The sequence below is a fragment of the Ovis aries genome, chromosome 17, assembly GCF_016772045.2.
Source record: "Ovis aries strain OAR_USU_Benz2616 breed Rambouillet chromosome 17, ARS-UI_Ramb_v3.0, whole genome shotgun sequence".
Classification (NCBI taxonomy): Eukaryota; Metazoa; Chordata; class Mammalia; order Artiodactyla; family Bovidae; genus Ovis; species Ovis aries.
In genome coordinates this window covers 9,248,327-9,273,985 of record NC_056070.1, presented here as the reverse complement: position 1 = coordinate 9,273,985, position 25,659 = coordinate 9,248,327, and the positions used below count along the sequence as shown (strand labels likewise).

General features: G+C 40.7%; 1 protein-coding gene across 1 annotated transcript; it reads right to left on the bottom strand.

Moving 5' to 3' along the window:
* Positions 1-21,947: 21,947 nt before the first annotated feature.
* Positions 21,948-23,515, bottom strand: LOC101103351 (elongation factor 1-alpha 1-like). Its single transcript, XM_042234951.2, has one exon. It carries the CDS (start codon positions 23,445-23,447, stop codon positions 22,068-22,070), a length of 1,380 nt encoding a protein of 459 aa, XP_042090885.1. The 5' UTR covers positions 23,448-23,515; the 3' UTR covers positions 21,948-22,067.
* Positions 23,516-25,659: the final 2,144 nt, after the last annotated feature.

The following is a 25,659-nucleotide window of genomic DNA, read 5'->3' as shown; positions in this document are numbered from 1 at the left end:
GCTTCTCAGGAAGCACAGTGGTAAAGAATCTGCCTGCGAATGCAGGAGATGCAGGTTTAAGATGCAGCTCTTCCTGGGTCAGGAAGATCTCCTGCGGTAGGAAATGGCAACCCACTCCTGTATTCTGGTCTGGAAAATCCCATGGACAGAGGAGCCTGGCGTGCCACCATGGGATCGCAAAGAGTCAAACACAGCTGAGTGGCTGAGCATGTGTAATACAGCACATCAAACTAGATCCAGAGGATCCAAGAGAGAGCAGGGTCAGATGAGGGTGTTAGTATAGTATAGTAACGAAATGCACTCCAAGTTCATGACGGTGACTGAGGAAGAGACTAAAAGTGCCTGGATAGCTTTATGTGAGAAGATTCATTTTCTGAAAATAAATAAATAACAGCATGCTTTTTGCTTCATCTCCCTGGGCCTTAGTTCTTCATTATAAAAGAATAGTGGTACCTTTTTCTCATATGTTAAATAATGCTATTTGTTTAAGGAGAAATGAAAAGAAAACCCTTTGGTTTCTTTAAAAGAAAGACAATATTCAGTTGTGTGTCTATTAATTTTATGATTTTCTTTAGAAAACCCTTAACTATACATTAATTGAAGAACAGGAAATGTATATTTTGCCCTGGGATGGCAGATCACAGAGATAGTCAAAGTTGATTTGAGACTTCCCAAACATAGCTAAGAAAACTCCAAGTAACTCTTGGTACCTAAATAGGATGAAACAAGAAGAACTCAAAGAGCATTCCAGCTGCGTAATTCTATGACTCTGTGATTTCACATGTGGAGTGCCTGTCTCAAGTAGCATTGATTAGGTCCTTTTTCTGTAAATGAATCCATTTTCCTTAATGGCCTCCTTCTAATTCAATTAGGTTTTTTTTTTTTTTTTCCATTTTTAATGACATTTTGTTTTTTACTTTGACAAGCAATATATGTTCATTGCAGACAACTAGAAATACATGAAGCATAAACTAAAAAATAACAATCCCCCATAATCCCCACTTCAGAGAGAACCACGATTAGCAGACAGATGCATTTCCTCCCAGAGTCTACATATTCCTTTTGGTAATTGAAGTATAATTGACCTACAACACGATGTTAGTTCTAGGTGTGCAACATAGTGATTCAATATTTCTGTAGATTACAGAATGATCATCTTAGGAAGTCTAGGTACCATCTGTCAGCGTACGAAGATATTATAACACAATTGACTGTATTCTCCCTGCTGTATATTTCATCCATGTGACTCATTTATATTGCAGCTGGAGGTTTGTATCTCTTCATTAAATTAGGTCTTGATCTTCATTGTTGACCTCCTCTATACGTTCTTTTGTATAATAAGATTTATAACTTTTCCTGTGTTCTGAAACCATATCAACCATAATGGTCAATTTGCTAGTAATTTGGAACCTATTTGTAGAAATAGTCCACTTGACTTTTTCTAGTCTATTTCTTGAGTGCTCAGTGTTACTTGTCAGGGAGTATGGATACTATGGGAAACCAAAATTCTATCATTCTAAATGTAGTCAGGACAAGATCATAAACAATTAGAGAACATGTTATTGGTCTTTCGAACTTTTGAAAGTTATGGGACACAAGATAGACTGGGAAAAATGATCAGAGAAGTTGGAAAAATCAAACACTGGTTGATGTTGCTGTTGGTTAGGTCAGCAAGCCCTAAATGGAGCCGATATGTCAGGTGAGTCATTAATGATTAAATATCCTAAGAGAATATTCAGCTGAATCTCACTTCAAAATAGGCGCTGTTTTCAGACAGTTGGTCTCATGCTAGGTGAGGCTGCACTTCTGAGAGACAGCATTTTGAAAGACAAAGCTAGTGATTTTCTCCATTATTGTTTCTTTTCTAAAATCAAATACACAGCTAGAGAAGAAAGAAGTTGACCCATGTAACATTACTCATGCTATTGATACTATTGTGAAAAATGGGATACTCTTCAACAGAATACAGAAAGAAAAAAAAATGGGCGGGGTGGGGAATGGTGGTTCTTATTTCTATTATCTTTATTTCTTTCTAGATTGAAATATTTTTTGAATTTTAATTTAGAGATAGAAGCATACTTTCTTAGTTTAAATGGCATTTCACTGGACACAGCAGCAATCACAATGACCAAGTAACCGGAAGAAATGGTTTCTCAAATAGAAGAGAATGTTATTAATTCCCAACATAGAAGTGCGGCAAATTCGATGGAATTAGTTTGTAAATTTGACTTGGTAGTGAACCACTAAGGCAAAAAAAAAAAAAAAAGTGCAGAATTTTCCCTTAAATCCATAGCTAACACTGAATACTGAAATACATGACACTTTCACAGAACACTGTAAGTAGATAGTGGAAATAATATTAGTCAGTTATATCATAGGACTTGACAAAGAGAGCCGCAACTATTGAGACTTAGAAATATAATCTTAGAATATAAATCCAGAAAAAAATTCTTAATTTTTCTTTTTTTTTTTTAAATAAAGGCTTTTGTGTTTTGTCTGGAGAAAATTAAACTTTAAGGGGAAAATATGGACTTAGAAGACTTAGAATATAAGTCTGGGGCGGGGGGGGAAACCCTTAAAAAATAGAAAATAAGGACCTTTTGTATTTTGTCTAGAGAAAAAAAATTAAATTTCAAGGGGAAAAATCTATAAATCCCTGTTTATAGCTCATGTTTTTCTATCCAAAATCTTATTTGTAACTAGGGAAGGGGAATCTCACTTTCATAATGAGAATAAAGAAACAGTGGTAAGTTTAGAACAGGAAAAGAGACAACAGAAAAATATTTGGGTTGGCCAAAGAGTTCGTTCGTGTTGTTCCATAATATTTTGAAGACCGTCTTGAACAAACTTTTTGGCCAAGACAATAAATATGTAGGAGAGGCATTTGCAACTTTAAACCAATAGGACTTAGAAGAGAACAGTTGGGAAAAGGTCCACCAATGGCTATTTTATGATACTTAGTATTTGACTCTCCATAATGATCATGATCATTTTTAGTGAAACAAAAAGAGTATACTGTAAACTTACATATAAAATTACACTTAGAAATATAAGCAAGGGGGACTGCCCTGGCGATCCAGTGGCTAAGACTCTGCACCTTATACATGGGCCCCAGGATCCATCCCTGATCAGGAAACTAGATCCCACATGATGCAACTAAGAGTTTGCCTGCCACAACTAAAAGATCTCACATGCCACAGCTAAGACTTGGTGCAGTCAAATAAGTAAATATTAAAAATAAAAATAATTGAGGTTTTGTGAAAATTAAATAACTTGTAGACTGCGGACACCACTGAGCGACTTTGCTTGCACTTTTCACTTTCGTGCATTGGAGAAGGAAATGGCAACCCACTCCAGTGTTCTTGCCTGGAGAATCCCAGGGATGGGGGAGCCTGGTGGGCTGCCGTCTATGGGGTCGCACAGAGTCGGACATGACTGAAGCGACTTAGCAGCAGCAGTAGACTGTAAACTATTATAGCTGGAAAACTAAGGTATGTACATATATATATATATGTGTGTGTGTGTGTGTGTCATGATACACGTCATATACATATCACCTGTCCCTTTTAATCAATTAAAGTTCTGATTCCCACCCCCTCCAACTATTTTCCTTCTTTATTATCTATTACCCGGAGAAAATTTAACATGATCATCTGGCATTGAGGGCTCTTTGATACTATAATACCTTTTTTGTAGAGCTGAAAGGAAATTATAGCCTCTGTCCTCATGATAGATAAACAAATATACAGTAGTAATTTCTCCTGTCGGTCATCTTATTGGTGATGACAGCTAAAAGCTCTTGCCTCTGTTATCTCTCTCTCTCTTTTGTTGCTAAGTCATGTCCAACTCTTGTGACCGCATGGATTGTATCCTGCCAGGCTCCTCTGTCCTTGAGGTGCTCCAGGTGAGAATACTAGAGTGGGTTGCTATTTCCTTCTCCAGGGGATCTTCCTGACCCAGGGATCAAACCCAGGTCTCCTGCGCTGCAGGCAGATTCTTTACCAACTGAGCTACAAGGGAAGTTGCTTATGTGAGCTTGTTAGAAATATGTATGCCATTGCCATTTGATTGAGTAGAGTCCTTGTAAGGGAGACGGGATTGAAGCAGCACTTGCAGCAATAAGGGAAGTTATGTGGAAAGTCCTGTGACCTAGGAGAGCATGACTTTGGTAGAAGTATAAATCTGGAGTGGAAGCTGTGCTCAAAGGTGATCTACACAGACTTGGAGTGAAGGTGGAGTGTTCTCAGGCAATGTGTAGATCACTGCCAATTTATACTCTTAAAGCATTTTAAGACAAGGGGGCACTAGATTTCAAAGGCTCAGGGAACACATCTCTCTTGGCCCCTTGCTCATTTAGCAGTTTGGGGTTGCCATTTGTGCACCAGATAAATTGTGAAATTGGGAGTTCCTTTTATATTTGACTGGTTTATATGTGGTCACTGAGGTAAATGTTTAGTAAGCAGTCATAGGTCAGTTATGGGTGCTGTTTCTTTTATATGGATGTAATCCTGAGCTGCTCTGTGAGAAAACAAAGCATATACAAAAGGTTTCAAAGTGAGTTTTATGGTTTCATTAAAGTTTTTACAGCGTTTTCTCCCAACACCACTAACTCGATGAAATAAAGGAGACGCTGCCTTCAAAGAAGGATATAGTCATTCTGCTCCCCAGGAGTCTTTTTTAAGTGTCTAGTTCTTGTTAGCTATTCATGTTTTCTTCAAAAGCTGTAGCCTCTTGCTTTTTATATGTATTGTGTGATATCTGTTAGTTGAACTACATTAAACTAAGGGGTTATTTCACCCTGGATTAAAACAACAAAAATAGACAAGTGAACTTTCTGAGTTTTCAATTCCCATGCCCAACCCCTTTTTCTGATAGCAAAGGATGGTATTCTTTCTTGAACAAGTTTGTATATTTTTCTTTAAGATTTTGCCCTTTATTTCCCATAATTAACCACACTGCCTGGAGCTTATTTATTGTGGTTAGTTACTGAGTGATTAGGATTTTTTCTTTAAAATTTTTCTGCTCTTGGAGTCTATTCTTATTAAAATACGTTCTAGGTCATTTCACTCCCAGCAATACCAGTCAAAAGCCATTTTGTTCTTTATTCCACTTCACAAGTGGGCAATGATAAATGAACTATCAAAATAATGTGGTAGGATGTCTATGACCTTGATTTTGTAGTTAACACTTTGCATGGCCTGTCTAAAATGCGGACTCCATCACTTTCTCTTGGCTTTTGCTTTGCCTGCTTATATATTGGGCTTCCCAGGTGGTGCTAGTGGTAAAGAACTCGCTGACAATGCAGGAGACACAGGAGACATGGGTTTGATCCCTGGGTCAGGAAGATTCCCTTGGAGGAGGGCATGGCAACTCACTCCAGTATTCTTGCCTGGAGAATCCCATGGACAAAGGATTACATGGGCTGATACAGGATTACACGGTGGGCTACAGTCCTTAGGGTCACAAAGTCAGACATGACTGAGGTGACTTAGCATGCAGGCTTGTGTATTATTTTCTTTGTTTTCTTGTTCTTCCTCTTTGAGGTTAGGTCTTCTCTATGAAGCACCCCACTGTTAAATACTAAGGCCTCGCAGGCTTAGTATCAACTAAACCTTAGATAACTGTGTAGTTCTCCCATTCTGAAATACATGCATAACTGTAAATAACATTAACATATATACATAATATGTAAATGTGTGCATACATACATACTAAACAGTATGTAAGTACTATTATGTCTCCCTACCAACCTACTTATCTATTCATGTATATATCTATCATCTGCCTATCACCTATCTAATTAAAGTATCTATTATCTGTCTCTTTAAAACAGAATTCAAGTATGAGTATAGTTATCATTTACCTCTAGAGGAAGGAACAGTTTTCTTTTGGTGGGGATGACATTTAAAATCCAGAATCAATTTTTGAAAAACTTGACCTGCCTCTCAAACAGCCTTCTAGAGGAGGGCTGCCAGGCCTATTGCCCTGTGAGTCATCCCTGGGTAGCATCTCTCATGAGTATGAAAGGACAGTCACAATCTAACAGTTATGCGTGCGTGCAGGATAATGTCATGAGGCTGAGAAAAAGGGAAATATAGCAATTTTCTGTCACATTTGCCAGGAAGAGATTCATGGTGATCAAGGCCTTCCCACCAGCCACTGAACACCATTTATCAACTTCCTTGGGCATGGCCTTCTCTCAGGCCACAAATCTCTATGATAAACCTAAATACATGATTTCTGGTGGGTGGGGAAGGGAAATTAGGTCAGTCCCAGAGACCTCCTTGTTTACTTATAATATTTGTAATGCTCTGTCTTCTGTGGGAATGAGTTAACTTGCACAGGTATTTGGTGCCACTAATATCCATAACACGCTCACTGGATTCTGTGCTCCAGAAACATACAGTAAGTCCCCTACATACAGACTTTCAAGTTGTGAATTTTCAACGATGCAGACGTGCATTCTCATGTCCAGTTGCTTAAGGGGTGGGTGAAATTGCAGCTAGCCCTCCTATTGCTGACAATCCTTCAGCTCTACCATCTCTCACCTCCTCTCTTCTTGCCTGCTCACTCAGTGCCAACCCCTGTATGCCAGCTGTTGTACTGTACTACTGTACTTTTCAAGGTACTGTATTATAAAATTAAAAAGTGTTTGCTTTTCATTTATATGATTTTTACAAATTATTTATGCAAAAAGTAGTATAAATCGATTACAGTTCCATACTGTATAGCCAATTGTGTTGGTTGGTTACAAAGGCTAATTTTGTTGGCTGCTGCTGCTGCTGCTAAGTCGCTTCAGTCGTGTCCGACTCTGTGTGACCCCATAGATGGCAGCCCACCAGGCTCTGCCGTCCCTGGGATTCTCCAGGCAAGAACATTGGAGTGGGTTGCCATTTTCTTCTCCAAGGCATCAAATTGGACTTATGAACACAATCTTCGGATGGAACATTCTGTATGTAGGGAACTTACCATATTAATAAAAAACAAGAAGTTAGGCAGGCATAGCAATGCTTTCTGGTATGGACACAGGAACTTACAGACTTATTAACACCCACATTATCTTGAGCAAAGAAATGACCAGCCTGTCTGTGAGTCAGTAATGGACTAGGATTTTAAGTTTCTTCAGCTAGAGCCTGGTCTTTCTCAGGACCTTCACCAAGTCTACCAAATGTTGCAGTGACAGATTCCGGTGTGCCAGCTATGGACTAGGTGCTTTAAATATATTAATAGTTCATGTAATCCTTAGGGCACACCTTGAAATAGGTCCTATAAACACCCCCATTTTACAGATGAAAAAACTAAGGCCCAGAGAGTTTCAGCAATTTTCTCAAAACTCACCAATGAAGTAATGTGCAGGATTTGAATCTAGGCATCTGGCTCCAGATGCTTTGCCCTTAACTGTTCTGAGGGATGGGCCATACTGGGAGCAGGGGGAGTCGGGAAGCTGCTTTCTCTCATCATCTCTTTATGGTTCTCTGGAAGAGGAAGGAGCCTCCAAAGTGGCGCTATGAAGCCCTGAGGACATGCCATGGACAAGGGTGGATTTCTGGTTCCAACACAGTAAATGCAGAGTATCAGCCCCTGGTGGTAACTTGTCCCTTGGTCGCTGGGATACCACCAAGTGATCTAACGGATATGAGTGCCTGACTGTGGAAAACCTTAAGTAGAATAATTCTCCTAAGTGTCTACAGCTTCTCTGAGGACAGCCATGGTTTAATGTTGGGGTGAGGTTGTTTGAGGATAGTGGTGCAATATGACTCATGAGAAGTGTATCCATGTAGTCATATGCTTAAGGGAAAACTAACTTCTGGAAGGTTGTATAACATATTTTATATTTGACCCCTATAAAATCATGATAACATTGAGGGAATAATTTATATAAAAATAAATAGTAAGCAAAAGGAGAATGCTAGGGAGAGAAGTAGAATAATATATAACTTTTGCAAGAAAATTTTATATTATCTCACCTAATCTTGTATACAGAATAGGAAGCTGGACCTTGCAGAGATTAGGTAACTCTCTCAAGGTCACAAATGTGCTAGAGGTGTGAAGAGTGTGCTGAATTAAGTTTAAAAAAAAGAGTGCTTTCCTCTTTTAGTTTTAATGAAAGCTGAACAGTTTCACTCCTATACATACACAGAAGAGATCATTGAGTTGACAAATATTATAAGAATATGTCTCATAGGGATTATGTGGGGAAATAGTGCTGAAGACATTAAAGGGTATAAAAGTCAGTGGTCAGCTACACTTTGTGCCAGCTGGTGGTTTGAAATGTCCAGCTCAGTATCTCTGTATCACCTAGTTATTTCTTGTTCATTGCTTCCTAAATTGCTTTTTTCTTTGAATATCAGCTCACTTAATTCCATCAAGGTACTTCTTTTTCACAAGCTCAAATGATAGTGGTCCTACGCCAGAAAGCAGCACTCAGTGGGAACAGCATGTTGTGTCTGAGTGACTGCAAAGATATGACTATTAATGAATCACTTTTCAAGAGACAGCTATTAATGTCTATTATATACAATGCACTAAGAAGACACTGCTGCTAGTGGGACTTAGGGCCAAAAGAATCATTACAGCTATAGCCGAACTGGTCTTCAACTGGGAAGAAGAGGTGACCAGGCCTCTAGTAGGATCATTTCTATAAAATATTTTTGCAGTAAAGGAGGAAATTCTGTTGATTCACATTTTGATATGGCTGTGAGGTTTGGGTCTGTGGCCACAGAGAATAATTGGCCTAGCTACATATTTGGAATCCAAAATTTTTCCTCATTAGCATTGTGGTCCACCAGAAGTCACATAGTTACATATTACTAAGTGCCTTTCTTAAGAAAGGAAGGGCCAACTTTTCCTACCCCTCCCCATGTGTATACCACACCCTTATTTAGTTCAAGAGCGCTTAACCAAGGAATACTAAATGGGCAGTAACTAAATGGGCAGTAATAAGTCCTATTATCAATGTGATAGGGGAATGATAAGTACACATTGATTGTTCAATAAATCTCAACAGCTGGTCAATAAAAATAGGAGGGAAAGTAATTAAGATGAATCTGCACTCAGAGGAGGTGACCTGCAAGAGGGAAATGGTGGTAAAGAGTTATGGTGCCCCCAGGAGTCTGAAAAGTCCTTATATTCCATGGAACTCCAGGACCTCCCTCTGTAAGGAGACCCATGGCATGATGCAGACACGTACCTCCACCATGGAAAACGATGGTGATTGTTCAGATGAGCAATTAGAACTTCAGAGTGGCTTACAGAGAAGGAAGCCGTGGCAAGCCTGCTGAGAGAGACCTAACATGCTTGAGAAGGAAACATGATGAATAAATGAAGAATGAATGCATGAGAAATGAAGACTGAGTCTTAGAAGGCTTAGTGACAGTGAAGCGAAGCCACTCAGTCTTGTCTGAGTCTTTGCAACCCCATGGACTGTAGCCTACCAGGCTCCTCCATCCATGGCATTTTCCAGGCAAGAGTACTGGAGAGGGGTGCCATTTCCAAGCTTGGGCTCCACTGCTAACTTCAGTTTCCATCTCTATAGAAAAAGGAGGGTAGGCTAGGGCAGTGTTAAGTTTTCTTCCTGTTTTGAAGCCCCTAGGTTTTAAATGTATCTCATTTCAGAATCTACACAGAATTGACACAGGTGACACAGAATTGATCGCCAGTGAAATGTTCAGCAGTGGCCACAGGACTGGAAAAAGTCAGTTTTCATTCCAGTCACAAAGAAAGGCAATGCCAAAGAATGTTCAAATTACCCCACAATTGCACTCATCTCACTCGCTAGCAAATTCAGTTCAGTTCAGTTCAGTCGCTCAGTCGTGTCCTACTCTTTGCAACCCCATGAATCACAGCACACCAGGCCTCCCTGTCCATCACCAACGCCCGGCGTTCACTCAGACTCATGTCCATCGAGTCCGTGATGCCATCCAGCCATCTCATCCTCTGTCGTCCCCTTCTCCTCCTGCCCCCAATTCCTCCCAGCATCAGAGTCTTTTCCAGTGAGTCAACTCTTTGCATGAGGTGCTCAAAGTACTGGAGCTTCAGTTTTAGCATCATTCCTTCTAAAGAAATCCCAGGGTTGATCTCCTTCAGAATGGACTGGATGGATCTCCTTGCAGTCCAAGGGACCCTCAAGAGTCTTCTCCAACACCACAGTTCCAAAGCATCAATTCTTCGGCCCTCAGCCTTCTTCACAGTCCAACTCTCACATCCATACATGACCACAGGAAAAACCATAGCCTTGACTAGACGGACCTTAGTCGGCAAAGTAATGTCTCTGCTTTTGAATATACTATCTAGATTGGTCATAACTTTTCTTCCAAGGAGTAAGTGTCTTTTAATTTCATGGCTGCAATCACCATCTGCAGTAATTTTGGAACCCCCCAAAATAAAGTCTGACACTGTTTCCACTGTTTCCCCATCTATTTCCCATGAAGTGATGGGACCAGATGCCATGATCTTCGTTTTCTGAATGTTGAGCTTTAAGCCAACTTTTTCACTCTCCTCTTTCACTTTCATCAAGAGGCTTTTTAGTTCCTCTTCACTTTCTGCCATAAGGGTGGTGTCATCTGCATATCTGAGGTTATTGATATTTCTCCCGGAAATCTTGATTCCAGCTTGTGTTTCTTCCAACCCAGCATTTCTCATGATGTACTCTGCATAGAAGTTAAATAAGCAAGGTGACAATATACAACCTTGACGTACTCCTTTTCCTATTTGGAACCAGTCTGTTGTTCCATGTCCAGTTCTAACTGTTGCTTCCTGACCTGCATACAGATTTCTCAAGTAATGCTCAAAATTCTCTGAGCCATGCTTCAATGGTACATGAACCAAGAACTTCCAGATGTTCAAGCTGGATTTAGAAAAGGCAGAGGAATCAGGGATCAGATTGCCAACATCCACTCGATTACAGAAAAATCAAGAGAGTTCCAGCAAAACATCTACTTCTGCTTCATTGACTAGGCTAAAGCCTTTGCGTGGATTATAACATACTGAAAATTCTGAAAGAGATGGGGATACCAGACCACTTTGCCTGCCTCCTGAGAAATCTGTGTGCAGGGCAAGAAGCAACAGTTAGAACCAGACATGGAACAATGGACTGATTCTAAGTAGGGAAAGGAGTATGTCAAGGCTGTATATTGTCACCCTGCTTATTTAACTTATATGCAGAGTACATCATGAGAAATGCTGGACTGAATGAAGCGCAAGGTGTAATCAAGATTGCTGGAGAAATATCAATAACCTCAGATATGCAGATGACACCACCCTTATGGCAGAAAGTGAAGAGGAACTGAACAGCCTCTTGAAGAAGGTGAAAGAGGAGAGTGAAAAAGCCGGCTGAAAGCTCAACATTCAAAAAACTAAGATCATGGACTTTGGTCCCATCACTTCATGCAAATAGATGGGAAAACAGCGGAAACAGTGAGAGACTTTATTCTGGGGGACTCCCAAAATCACTGCAGATGGTGACCGCAGCCGTGAAATTAAAAGACACTTGGTCCTTGGATTAAAAGCAATGACAAGCTTGGTGGTGGTGGTTTAGTCACTAACTTGTGTCTGACTCTTGTGACCCCATGGACTGTAGCCTGCCAGGCTCCTCTGTCCATGGGATTCTCCAGGCAAGAATACTAGACAGCATATTAAAAAGAAGAGACATTACCAACAAAGGTCCATCTAGTCAAGGCTATTGTTTTCCAGTAGTCATGTATGGATGTGAGAGTTGGACTTTAAAGAAAGTTGAGTGCTGAAGAAGTGATGCATTTGAACTGTGGTGCTGGAAAAGACTCTCGAGAGTCCCTTGGACTGCAAGGAGATCAAACCAGTCATCCTAAAGGAGATCAGTCCTGAATATTCATTGGAGGACTGATGAAGCTGAAGCTCCAGTACTTTGGCCGCCTGATGCAAAGAATTGACCCATTGGAAAAGACCCTGATGCTGGGAAAGACTGAAGACAGGAGGAGAAGGGGATGACAAAGGATTAGACGGTTGGATGGCATCACTGACTTGATGGACATGAGTTTGAGCAAGCTCCAGTAGTTGATGATGAACAGGGAGGCCTGGCCTGCTGCAGTCCATGGGATTGCAAAGAGTTAGACAGGACTGAGTGACTGTACTAAACTGAACTGAAATGCTAGATTGCTTGCTTGACCACAGCATCTCCCTGCCTGCTATACAGTGGTTATAGAACCACTTTTTAAGCAGTCTGGTGAAAGTGAAAGTGAAAGTGAAGTCGCTCAGTCTTGTCCGACTCTTTGCAACCGCATGGACTGTAGCCTACCAGGCTCCTCCCTCCATGGGATTCTCCAGGCAAGAATACTGGAGTGGGTTGCCATTTCCTTCTCCAGGGGATCTTCCTGACCCAGGGATCGAACCCTGGTCTCCTGCATTCCAGGCAGACACTTTAACCTCTGAGCCGCCAAGGGGTATTCTCTGGCATTACCGACTCGATGGACATGAGTTTGAGCAAGCTCCAGGAGATGGTGAATGACAGGGAAACCTGGTGTGCTGCAGTCCATGGGGTTGCAAAGAGTGGGACATGACTGAGCGACTGAACATCAACAACAGTATTTTCTGGCAGTGTCTTTTTGTGTTTTCAATGATGCTGTTTGGGGGTAGCTTTGTATTTTGATATGATTTTAGATTGATAAAAAAGCTACGTCAATTGCATAAGAAACTCCAGTCATAAGTTTTTCCAGATTCACTAACTCTTTACATTTTTGTTCATTTGCTTTATTATTCTCTTTGTGTGTATAGGTATAGGTATATGTATACTGTATGTATTTATAGACAGAATACCATTTTAGAGTTTAAAACATTATAATCTGTTATTCGTAGTGTATTGCATAATTTGTAAGAATACAGGCGTTCTCCAGTATAACCATAATCCAGTTATCAGAACCAGAAAATTCAGCATTATTTTAATCTAGTGCATAGTCCACACTGAATTTTAATTAATTATGCTAATAATGTCCTTTATGGATGTTTTCCTTCATCCAGAATCCAGTCCAGAATCACTAATAGCCTTGAGCTGTGATGTCTCTTTAAATATGGAATGGCTCCTCATCCTTCCTTTGTATGTCTTCATCTTAATATGTTTGAAGAGTGCAGGTCAATTATGTTGTAGGATGTCCTTCAAATTCAGTTTGTCTAATGTGTACTTATAATTAGATTCAGGAGAAGGAGATGGCAACCCTCTCCAGTATTCTTGCCTGGAGAATCCCATGGAGGGAGGAGCTTGGTGGGCTACAGTCCACGGGTCACAGAGTTGGACACAACTGAGTGACTTCACTTTCACTTTCACTATATACTTTGGGGGCAGTTATACTGCTGAAGTTGTATACTGTCTTGCTCAGTGTATCATGTCTGGAGGCATGTGATACTTATGACTTTTCCCTTTTATAAAGGGAAGTGTAATGCAATTTGAATTCACATTATGGAATTCTAATTATATATGCTTTAGACTGTTTGATATTCCTACTCTATTTTTTTCACTTTTTTATGTAAGATTTAGATGATTTCAATTGACCTGTTGTCAATGTTAACCTGTTATTCTTTTCACTGTTTCCAGTCTGTTATAAGATGGTTATATACTTTTTAATCTAAGATATGTATTTTATTTCTAGCAATTTCCTTGACTCTTCTTTTGTAAGTTTCTACTGCTATGCCCAAATTACCATATGTTTATATAAGTTATGTACCTCTTTCAGTGTATCCTTTTATCAAAGCTATTATAAATTCCCTGTCATATCATTTTAACTTCTGGGCCATCTCTTAATATGCTACTATTTCTTTAAAATTTTTCTTCATGCATTTTGTAATTTTTGATTGTATGTGGGACATTGTGTGTACTAGAAAACAAACAAACAAACAAACAAAAAACAGTAGAGACTGAAGTAAATAATATATTTGCCCAGGAAAGGGAATACCCTTTTTTTCTGTCAGGAATTCATCTAGGTCATAGTTGAGCTAGGACTGGAATTTATTGTTGTTTCAATTAAATGTAGTTCACCATTAGGTTGATGATTCACGGGTGAGTTAGGACTTTACCTTTGGCAGGGCAAGACCTTTTTGTACAAACAATCTCTGGCTTTTTGAATTAATTGGCATCTCGTTTTGCTTTATAAACTGGCATCCAGCTTTTCATGTTGCTATGGAGTCCCTTTTGCTATTCAGTCCTGCCTTCCAGCTTTTTGTGGTTCAAGAGATCTTTTTCTGCCCTCCTGCCTTGCCCTTATCTTTGGATTGCTGAGAAGAGTATTCAGTTGAATGCTTAGAGTGCCAGAAAGGGAATTAGCAGGTTTGTCTGGGAAAGACTTTCAGGCTGTGGGCACCTCCTCCTCAGAGGGATCTCTCCTGGCTCTCTTATTTTTCCTCCATCTGTGGGCAGCCTCTGAGAAGGATGGAGTAAGGATCTGCAGTGCCTTGAACGGTCTCTTTCGTTTCTTTTGTCCTCCTCTCAGCATTTAGCAAACTCCTATGTTTCAGGGCTTCTGTCTAAGCCCTCTTGCCCTGCTCATGATCACGCATGAACACTTAGTGAGGGCCTGGGAGAAAGCTCTGATGCGTTGGTGTAGACAGAGCTCCTCAGAATTCTGAACGTCACGCCAACTCTCTTGTAGTCTTTAAAATTCTTACAAAGTTCATTTTGTTTCTGCTTTAACCCAATGACAGTGGCTTCCTCCCAGTCCCACTTCCCTACAAAAGATGGTGGAGGCATCTCTTATGAAGGGCTTGCCACTTTCTAGCTTTCTAGATTTTAGTTCATTTTTGCTTTTTATCCTCAACTCTCTGATGAATTTACAAAAGACTATGACTGTAGGTTATTTAGCTTGCATTTGGTCGAAGTGGAAGCAGAAATTAGGATTTAGTGTCCTTTTGATCTATTTCCAACATTCTTGACTACTTTCTGAATTTCTGTATAACTAGATGTTCCAGGATTGTCTCTACATTTTTAAAAATTTTTTTAGAGAAGCCACTATTAATTAGAAGTCAATATAAATACTACGTGTGCTCATTGTTATGGATGTCATTGCTTCTAGGTCTTCTCACATGAACAGAGCTGGGAAACTATCTATCTGTCTGTCTGTCTGTCTGTCTCTGTTTATGTCCATTCATCTATTAAAAACTATGTCTTCCCAGTGGTGCTTTTAACTGCAGTCTAACAGAACCATGTGCATTCTGATCCTTTCTTTTCTTAATTTGTAGCTCTTCTATAACTATATGGGATCTCATTATCTTTAATACATTTACTTACTTGCTCAAGATTAGAATACACAGAAATTAGTTTAAGAGTTGGTAATCCATTCCACTGTGAAGGGGTCTTCCCAGGTGGTACTGGTGGTAAGGAATCTGCCTGCCATGCAGGGGATGTGAGTTTGATCCCTGGCTTGGGAAGATCCCTTGAAGGAGGGCATGGCAACCCACTCCAGTATCTTGCTGGGATAATCCCATGAACGGATGAGCCTGGTGGGCTACAGTCCATGGGGCTGCAAAGAGTCAGACATGACTGAGTGACTGAGCACAGCACTGTGGAGGGGAAGAAAAGAAACCCACTAACTAGGCTTCAACTTTTGTTTACAGTTTATGAAGGCAAAATTTACATATAGTAAAATAATATTAAGTAAACAACTCAGTAAGTTTTTATAAATGCATACCTAGTATAATCCACACCCTTGATAGAGATATTGAACATTTCCATCATCTCAACAACTTCCTCCTCACAGTCAATTCTTCTCTCTCTTCGGCAGAGCCTCCATAGTTCTGATTTTTTTTCATAATATGTATATTTTGCCTGTTCTACAACTTTACATTTATAATGGAATAACACAGCGTGTGTTCTTCAGTGTTGGGATTCTTTTGCTCAGCATAATGTCTGGAAGAGTCACATGTGCTGTGCATATCAATAGTTTTTGTTTTGTTTTGCTTGTTTGTTTGTTTGCTGAGAAGTGTCTCATTATAGACTCCACAATTTGTTTATCCATTCTCCTGTTGATGGACATTTGGGAAGTTTTTCACTCTTATGAATAAAGCTGCTATGAACATTCTTATACAAGTCTTTGTATGGACATATGTTTTCATTTTTCCTGGATATATAAAAATGGAGTTACTGTGGCATGGTAGGTATACACGTGACTATAAGAAATTGCTCAATCTTTTTTTAATGTGTTCCTCCAGTCTGTTATTTTACTCTATTTTAACACCTTTCTTTTGTGGCTAATGTGGGGCTTCATGACCTCCCCCACTGTATGAGCACTCTCCATAGGAAGGTCTCTAGTTTTACATTGGTTTGAAGGCACACAGGGAGCTCTGAACTGCCTGGGAACAGACCAGTCAGGCTTCTAACTGACCTTCAGGGAAGTAGAAGCAAGCCTACATTCTCGACTCTAAGAGTTTCTGATACACCTCGCATTCCCCTTTCGCCTTTCACCTGGGCAACTGGTCAACCCATAACACTTTGTGGAGTTGTCACACTTCAGCTTGGCTGGCACATGTGAGGGGCATTATTTCCCTTCCCAGGACTCCATGAAACTTTATAATCTTGCATGCTGTCTTACCCTCCACTAGCCTGGGCTATGATGCTGAAGAGTGGGTGCGTGGGCAGAGCCTCCCTGTTGGCTAACTTGACACCTGTATTCTCCTGGTCGCCTTCCGGCTGAGCAATTGGAGACAACTTCACAGCTGAAGCTGGCTTTAGTCTTTGTGATATCTGGATTTCATGAGCTCTGTGTTTAGCTAAGAATTGTCAGAAACAAAATGACGAAGGTGTTTGAAACTCCACAGTGCCCTCAAATACAGTAAAACATCTCTACCCAAACCCAGCACTTCCACAACACGGGGTGGGCGTGGGGGTGGAAGGTTCATTCCCTTCCTCTTTCTCTATCTCTGTGGATGCTTCTGGGGTTTCTTTCCCCACAGCAGTTCCTCCTCTGACCTCATTCCTTGTTCTGAATACAGTATGTGCTACAGTTTTCTTATCAGATTCAGACACTTCTTTTCCCAACAACCTTGCCTCCAGTCTCGTTTCTATTCTTTCTTTTCAGGTTTAATGCTGCCATAGGGCTTTATCTTCTATTATTGCCTGGAATGTCTCCTTAAATGCAGGTGATGCTAAAACTTTGGTAATTACGGGACTTGCCTTGTGAAGGACTTTCATGATTAAAATGTTTTATCATGGGTGGTTGTCCTGTGTGATATTTTTAATGTGGCTACTGTGATGTACATTTATACTGTAAATGGAGCTGTGATACTCATCTAAAAAGGGCAGTAAAGATGCATTTCCTGGTGAGTCAGTTCATTTTAGGTAACAAAGCAGGCCCTGGGTTCTAGTGCATGTAGCAGAGATGGCATGTTTACAGAATACATGTCAGAAGAACACTTCTGTTGATGATAACAGACAGGCAGTTTTCTTTCGGGCAGTGGAGAATGTGTCAGGAACCCTGGTTCTCTTCAAAGAGGAAAACCATTGCCACGACTGATTTTGACTCTGCCTTCTTTCTACTTGCTGAGATGTGACATTCTTCTCAGGGAAATCTGGGGTACTATGTTGGTTCTTGTAATTCCATCCAAGATGCTCTTGACCCCTCTTGCCCAGGAAGGGCTATCTGAACTATTCTTTCTTGGTCATCCAAATAGGGACATTTAAATAGCACTTTATTTAATTTATTTTTTCTTATTTAGAGTTTTTGTTGTTGTTGTAGGCTATTTTTAAAGTCTTTATTGAATTTGTTACAATATTGCTTCTGCTTTTTTTTTTTTTTGGCCATGTGGCATGTGGGATCTTAGTTTCCTGACCAGGGATTGAACTTGCATCCCATACATTGGAAGGCAAAGTCTTAACCATTGAATCATCAGGGAAGTCCCTTAAATAGCACTTGAAACAAAACATTCATCTTCCCACCAAAATTTATCAAATAATCAATCACTAGTGTACTCAATAAATGTGTTAAACACAGTGGACAGTTACTTGTGAATAAAATAAGATGCCTCTTACCTCCAAGAGATTATAATTCAGAAGACATGGGGGGCCAAAAATGCCTGTTTATAAGTGGCTAGAATAAAAGCAGTGCTCAGTCCTTCAATCATGTCTGACTCTTTGTGACCCCGTGGACTCTAGCCCACCAGGCTCCTCTGTCCATGGGATTCTCCAGGCAAGAATACTGGAGTAGGTTGCCATTTCCTCCTCTAGGGAATCTTCCCCAGCCAGGGATCAAACCTGTGTCTCCTGAATTGGCAGGCAGATTCTTTACCACTGCACCATCTGGGAAGCCCAGAGTAAAAGTAAGAAAATAATGAATTCCGCTAAAAAGGTATGAATAGTTATGTCAGTTCAGAAGATTGATCCCGACACTTTTTGTTTGTGCAGCCTATTAATAAAATTTTGGCATGCCAGGAATATAGGACATTTGTATGTAAGTTACAGGCATGTACTCTACTAATATATTACATATATTATAATCATATACACAGTGAGAAATTTAAACATGTAAAGAGGAAATAGGTAGTATATTTGGAAATGATTTTAATTTTGCTGAACAATGGAGATTCTTCTTACTTTCTTAAATATACGACTAAAACATTTTTTTGGCAGTAGGGATGTGATTTATAGGTCAGATCTGATTTAACAGCCATTGTTTTTGCATCTAGTGTGATTAATGTGAAGCTCCTATTGGGAGACAGAGAATGTTATGTCTGTCATTTAATTCTTGTTTGCTGGTGCTTACATTATAATATTATTTTTCAATTTTCAGGGACTTGTAGAAAGCATTTTGTAAGAGTAGATAAGACAATCCAAAAACCTGCATAAACTTCCATATGTCATAATATGCTGGAAATGAATGATGGATGTGCATCTCAACAAATGCATCGTCATTATGGAACTCCAGACTTTTGAGGGCTACTTTCCATACCATCCATATCTAATGCATTGGCCTAGTGAGGGTCCCAGTGTCAATATGTTTATTAAATAATAGTAGCCTTTAACTTCTTTCTTATTTTTAGAATTAATTCTAATCAGTTCAGTTCAGTTCAGTTCAGTTGCTCAGTTGTGTCTGACTCTTTGTGACCCCATGAATCGCAGCACGCCAGGCCTCCCTATCCATCACCAACTCTTGGAGTTCACTCAAACTCACATCCATCGAGTTAGTGATGCCATCCAGCCATTTCATCCTCTGTCTCCCCCTTCTCCTCCTGCCCCCAATCCCTCCCAGCATCAGAGTCTTTTCCAATGAGTCAAAGTGGCCAAAGTACTGGAGTTTCAGCTTTAGCACATTCCTTCCAAAGAAATTCCACGCTGATCTCCTTTAGAATGGACTGGTTGGATCTCCTTGCAGTCCAATGGTCTCTCAAGAGCCTTCTCCAACACCGCAGTTCAAAAACATCAATTCTTTGGCTCTCAGCCTTCTTCACAGTCCAACTCTCACATCCATACATGACCACAGGAAAAACCATAGCCTTGACTAGACGGACCTTTGTTGGCAAAGTAATATCTCTGTTTTTGAATATGCTATCTAGGTTGGTCATAACTTTTCTTCCAAGGAGTAAGCATCTTTTAATTTCATGGCTGCAGTTACCATCTGCGGTGATTTTGGAGCCCCCCCCCACAAATAAAATCTGACTTGTTTCCACAGTTTCCCCATCTATTTCCCATGAAGTAATGGGACCAGACGCCATATCTTCGTTTTCTGAAGGTTGAGCTTTAAGCCAACTTTTTCAATCTCCTCTTTCACTTTCATCAAGAGGCTTTTTAGTTCCTCTTCACTTTCTGCCATAAGGGTGGTGTCATCTGCCTATTTGAGGTTATTGATATTTCTCCTGGCAATCTTGATTTGAGCTTGTGCTTCTTCCAGCCCAGCATTTCTTATGATGTACTCTGCATATAAGTTAAATAAGCAGGGTGACAATATACAGCCTTGACGTCCTCATTTTCCTATTAGGAACCAGTCTATTGTTCCATGTCCAGTTCTAACTGTTGCTTCCTGACCTGCCTATAGGTTTCTCAAGAGGCAGATCAGGTGGTCTGGTATTCCCATCTCTTTCAGAATTTTCCACAGTTTGTTGTGATCCACACAGTCAAAGGCTTTGGCATAGTCAATAAAGCAGAAATAGATGTTTTTCTGGAATTCTCTTACTCTTTCGATGATCCAGTGGATGTTGGCAATTTGATATCTGGTTCCTCTGCCTTTTCTAGAACCAGCTTGAACATCAGGAATTTCATGGTTCACGTATTGCTGAAGCCTGGCTTGGAGCATTTTGAGCATTACTTTACTAGCACGTGAGATGAGTGCAATCGTGTGGTAGTTTGAGCATTTTTTGGCATTGCCTTCCTTTGGGATTGGAATGAAAACTGACCTTTTCCAGTCCTGTGGCCACTGCTGAGTTTTCCAAATTTCCTGGCATATTGAGTGCAGCACTTTCACAGCATCATCTTTCAGGATCTGAAATGGCTCCACTGGAATTCCATCACCTCCACTAGCTTTGTTCGTAGTGATGCTTTCTAAGGCCCACTTGACTTCACATTCCAAGATGTCTGGCTCTAGGTGAGTGATCACACCATCATGATTATCTTGGTCTTGAAGATCTTTTTTGTACAGTTCTTCTGTGTATTCTTGCTACCTCTTTTTAATATCTTCTTCTGTTATGTCCATACCATTTCTATCCTTTATCGAGCCCATCTTTGCATGAAATGTTTCCTTGGTATCTCTAATGTTCTTGAAGAGATATCTAGTCTTTCCCATTCTGTTCTTTTCCTCTATTTCTTTGCATTAATCACTGAGGAAGGCTTTCTTATCTCTTCTTGCTATTCTTTGGAGCTCTGCATTCAGATGCTTATATCTTTCACTTCTCTCCTTTGCTTTTTGCTTCTCTTCTTTTCACAGCTATTTGTAAGGCCTCCCCAGACAGCGATTTTGGTTTTTGGATTTCTTTTCCATGGGGATGGTCTTGATCCCTGTCTCCTGTACAATGTCACGAACTTTATTCCATAGTTCATCAGGCACTCTGTCTATCAGATCTAGGCCCTTAAACCTATTTCTCACTTCCGCTGTATAATCATACAGGATTTGATTTAGGTCATACCTGAATGGTCTAGCGGTTGTCCCTACTTTTTTCAATTTCAGTCTGAATTTGGCAATAAGGAGTTCATGATCTGAGCCACAGTCAGCTTCTGGTCTTGTTTTTGTTGACTGTATAGAGCTTCTTCATCTTTGGCTGCAAAAAATATAATCAGTCTGATTTCGGTGTTGACCATCTGGTGATGTCCATGTGTAGAGTCTTCTCTTGTGTTGCTGGATGAGGGTGTTTGCTATGACCAGTGCATTTTCTTGGCAAAACTCTATTAGTCTTTACCCTGCTTCATTCCATACTCCAGGGCCAAATTTGCCTGTTCCTCCAGGTGTTTCTTGACTTCCTACTTTTGCATTCCTGTCCCCTGTAATGAAAAGGACACCTTTTTGGGGTGTTAGTTCTAAAAGGTCTTGTAGGTCTTCACAGAACCTTTCAACATCAGCTTCTTCGGCATTACTGCTTGGGGCATAGACTTGGGTTACTGTGGTATTGAATGGTTTGCCTTGGAAACGAACAGAGATCATTCTGTCGTTTTTGAGATTGCATCCAAGTACCGCATTTCAGACTCTTTTGTTGACTATGATGGCTTCTCCATTTCTTCTGAGGGATTCCTGTCCGCAGTAGTAGATATAATGGTCATCTGAGTTAAATTCACCCATTCCAGTCCATTTTAGTTCGCTGATTCCTAGAATGTCGACGTTCACTCTTGCCATCTCTTTTTTTTTCTTCTCTCATTAAACTTTTTTTAATGGGTCTGAAATTCTGTGACAGATTTTTGGTCAAGTTGCTTTCATTAAAAGGTACTGATTTTAAAAACTAATAACTTAAACTGCCACACACAAAACATACGGTCCACAAAAACATTCTCCTTTCCTTCTGAAGGTTTTATGATGCATTGTTATCATTAACCAGTCTTTTACTATTAAACTTAAATGGCCAATTGAGACAAACAGTTCTGAGACCGTTCTTCCACCACTGATTAAGACTGGGGTGGCAGGTATTGGGGATAATATTCATTTAGCCTTCTGAGCTTTCTGGGCAGACTTGGTGACCTTGCCAGCTCCAGCTGCCTTCTTGTCCACTGCTTTGATGACACCCACAGCGACTGTCTGTCTCATGTCACGCACAGCAAAATGGCCCAGGGGAGGATAATCAGAGAAGCTCTCAACACACATAGGCTTGCCAGGAACCGTATCAACGATGGCAGCGTCACCAGATTTCAAGAATTTAGGGCCATCTTCCAGCTTTTTCCCAGAACGACGATCAGTCTTCTCCTTCAGCTCAGCAAACTTGCAAGCAGTGTGACAGTCCAGCACAGGTGCATATCCAGCACTGATTTGGCCTGGATGGTTCAAAATAATCACCTGAGCTGTGAAGCTAGCAGCTTCCATGGGTGGATCATTTTTGCTGTCACCAGCCACATTGCCACGACGGACATCTTTGACAGGCACGTTCTTGACATTGAAGCCCACATTGTCCCCAGGAAGGGCTTCACTCAATGCTTCATGGTGCATTTCTACAGACTTCACTTCAGTTGTTACATTGACTGGAGCAAAGGTGACCACCATGCCAGGTTTGAGAACACCAGTCTCTGCACGACCCAGAGGGACAGTACCAATACCACCAATTTTATAGACATCCTGGAGAGGCAAACGCAAGGGTTTGTCAGCTGGGCGAGTTGGTGGCAGGATGCAATCCAGAGCTTCAAGCAGGGTGGTTCCACAGGCATTGCCGTCCTTACGGGTGACTTTCCATCCCTTGAACCATGGCATATTAGCACTTGGCTCCAGCATGTTGTCACCATTCCAGCCAGAAATTGGCACAAATGCTACTGTGTCAGGGTTGTAGCCAATTTTCTTAATGTAGGTGCTGACTTCCTTAACAATTTCCTCATATCTCTTCTGGCTATAGGGTGGCTCAGTAGAATCCATTTTGTTAATGCCAACAATTAGTTGTTTCACACCCAGGGTGTAAGCCAGAAGGGCATGCTCACGGGTCTGCCCGTTCTTGGAGATACCAGCTTCAAATTCACCAACACCAGCAGCAACAATCAGGACAGCACAGTCAGCCTGGGATGTGCCTGCAATCATGTTTTTGATGAAGTCTCTGTGTCCTGGGGCATCAATGATGGTAACATAGTACTTGCTGGTCTCAAATTTCCGCAGGGAGATATCAATGGTAATACCACGCTCACGTTCAGCTTTCAGTTTGTCCAAGACCCAGGCATATTTGAAGGAGCCCTTTCCCATCTCGGCAGCCTCCTTCTCGAACTTTTCAATTGTTGTCTTGTCGATCCCGCCACATTCGTAGATCAGATGGCCAGTCGTGGTAGACTTCCCTGAATCAACGTGCCCAATGACAATGATGTTGATGTGGGTCTTCTCCTTTCCCATTTTGGCTTAGGTTTAACGGTGGTTTTCACAACACCTGTGTCCTGGCGGCAAACCCGTTGTGAAAAAGCACTCTTGCCATCTCTTATCTGACCACTTCCAGTTTGCCTTGATTCATGGACCTGACATTCCAGGTTCCTATGCAATATTGCTCTTTACAGCATCGAACCTTGCTTCTATCACCAGTCACATGTTCAAATATTTTCTTTCAATACTCCAATAGATGGTTTGCTCTTCCCTTGGGTTTGTCTACAGTAATTTGGAGACTCCTAGGGCTTCCCACAGAGAAGGTGACGGCACCCCACTCAGTACTCTTGCCTGGAAAATCCCATGGACAGAGGAGCTTGGTGGGCTAAAGTCCATGGGGTCGCTAAGATTTGGACATGACTGAGCAACTTCACTTTCACTTTTCACTTTCATGCACTGGAGAAGGAAATGGCAACCCACTCCAGTGTTCTTGCCTGGAGGATCCCAGGGACGGGGGGAGCCTGTAGGCTGCCGTCTATGGGGTCGCACAGAGTCGGACGCAACTGAAGTGACTCAGCAGCAGCAGCAGCAGCAGGGCTTCCAGGTGGGCTCTAGTGGTAAAGAATCTGCCTGCGATGTAGGAGACACAAGAGATATGGGTATGATCCCTGGATTGGGATGGTCCCCTGGAGTAGGAAATGGCAACCCTTCCAGTATTATTGCCTGGAGAATCCCATGGACAGAGGAGCCTGGCGGGCTGCAGACCATGGTTTGAAGAGTGTCGGACACAACCAAGCATATGCCACACACACAGGGTAGAGGATGGTTTGGATATGAGTCCCTTATATCTGAAAATAGTAGAGAAAGCTTCACACCATAACTTCAATATGAATGATGAGTAGAAACTAGAGGAGAGGAAACATTTGAAAAAAAGTGTATGACAGTTGTGCTGCTATGAAAGCACAGGATTTATGGAAGGAATAATGAAATGTCCATGTTTTTAGAGTATCAAAGGAAAATTGTTGGGAAATTAGCACCAGAATGTGGAAGGCATTGAATACCTTTCCTAGCGTAAGAATTTGAACTTTGTACAGCTTTGGAAAGCATCAGACATATATAAATTTGAATTGAGAGTTGTTAAGGGAAGCAACTTTTCCTTTAACATCTGTCTTCTTTATCTCTATGGAAGTGCCTCTCTCCTTATCTGTCTTCTCTTCTCTACACAGTTTGTTATTGGAAATAGCAGTCTAGCAGTACAGGGGCTGAGATTGAAAGGGTGGTGGGAGAGTAATTCAATAAATTAAGGTCCTTTTTACATGATTATCAATGAATGGTTTAAGTCAGAGGTCATGAAGACAGAGTGGAAATTTTAGTGATGGAAGAGAAAAACTGTATGTCTGTTTATAGAGTTTCCAGCCTGGCTAACTAGGAGTGTGGGGGTCAAGAAAAATTGAGATACCTGGAGAAGGAGCAGATTTGAAGGAGTCATTAATGTTGTGGGGGGATATTTAGGCAGAGGTGCCTGAAGTAAGGCTGAGAACCTGGATATGTAGGCTAGGACTAGAAACAATCCACACAGAGGAGGCATTGAAGGGACTAATGATTCATGAGGGCACCTGATCAAAAGCAGAAGAGGATCTAAGACAGTGTTGGAGAAACAGGTCTGAACATTTTAACCCAGGAGCTCCCCTTGGATCTGAGGCTGGGGAATCTTGACTCTTTATCTTTTAATCCAATTATTCCTGTCTTTGGTATTGTTGCTACTACATAGATTCTTTTATGTCAGTTAAGTAAAGTTAACATGTTTTAGAAATCAGGTTTTAGTAATCTTAGGTAGATAATTTAAAAAAAAATTGTCTGCTAAAAGAACTTAAGGAAACAAACCATCCAAAAGAGCAAAGCATACTTAATATAAGGAATGGTGAAAAAAACAGAGAGAGAGAGGTTTCTGTATACAGAACTACATTTGAAATGGAAATAAAGCAGAATATTATCAAGGCTAGATTTAAGACTTACTGGCTTAAGTGATCTTGGCAATAGAGACCAAATTGCGCTAAACATGTGGTTTGAATTTTTTTTCTCAGTCAATTGTCCAGTTTGACTGAATTGATGAATTGCTTTGATATCATTAAAAAAGAAAAATAAAAGAATTTTAAAAAGAAATATAGGGAATTGGTGACGTTTTTAGGATAACAAAACATCTGAGATTGGTTTTAGGAAGTGATTTGGGGGAAAAAAATAAAGCAAG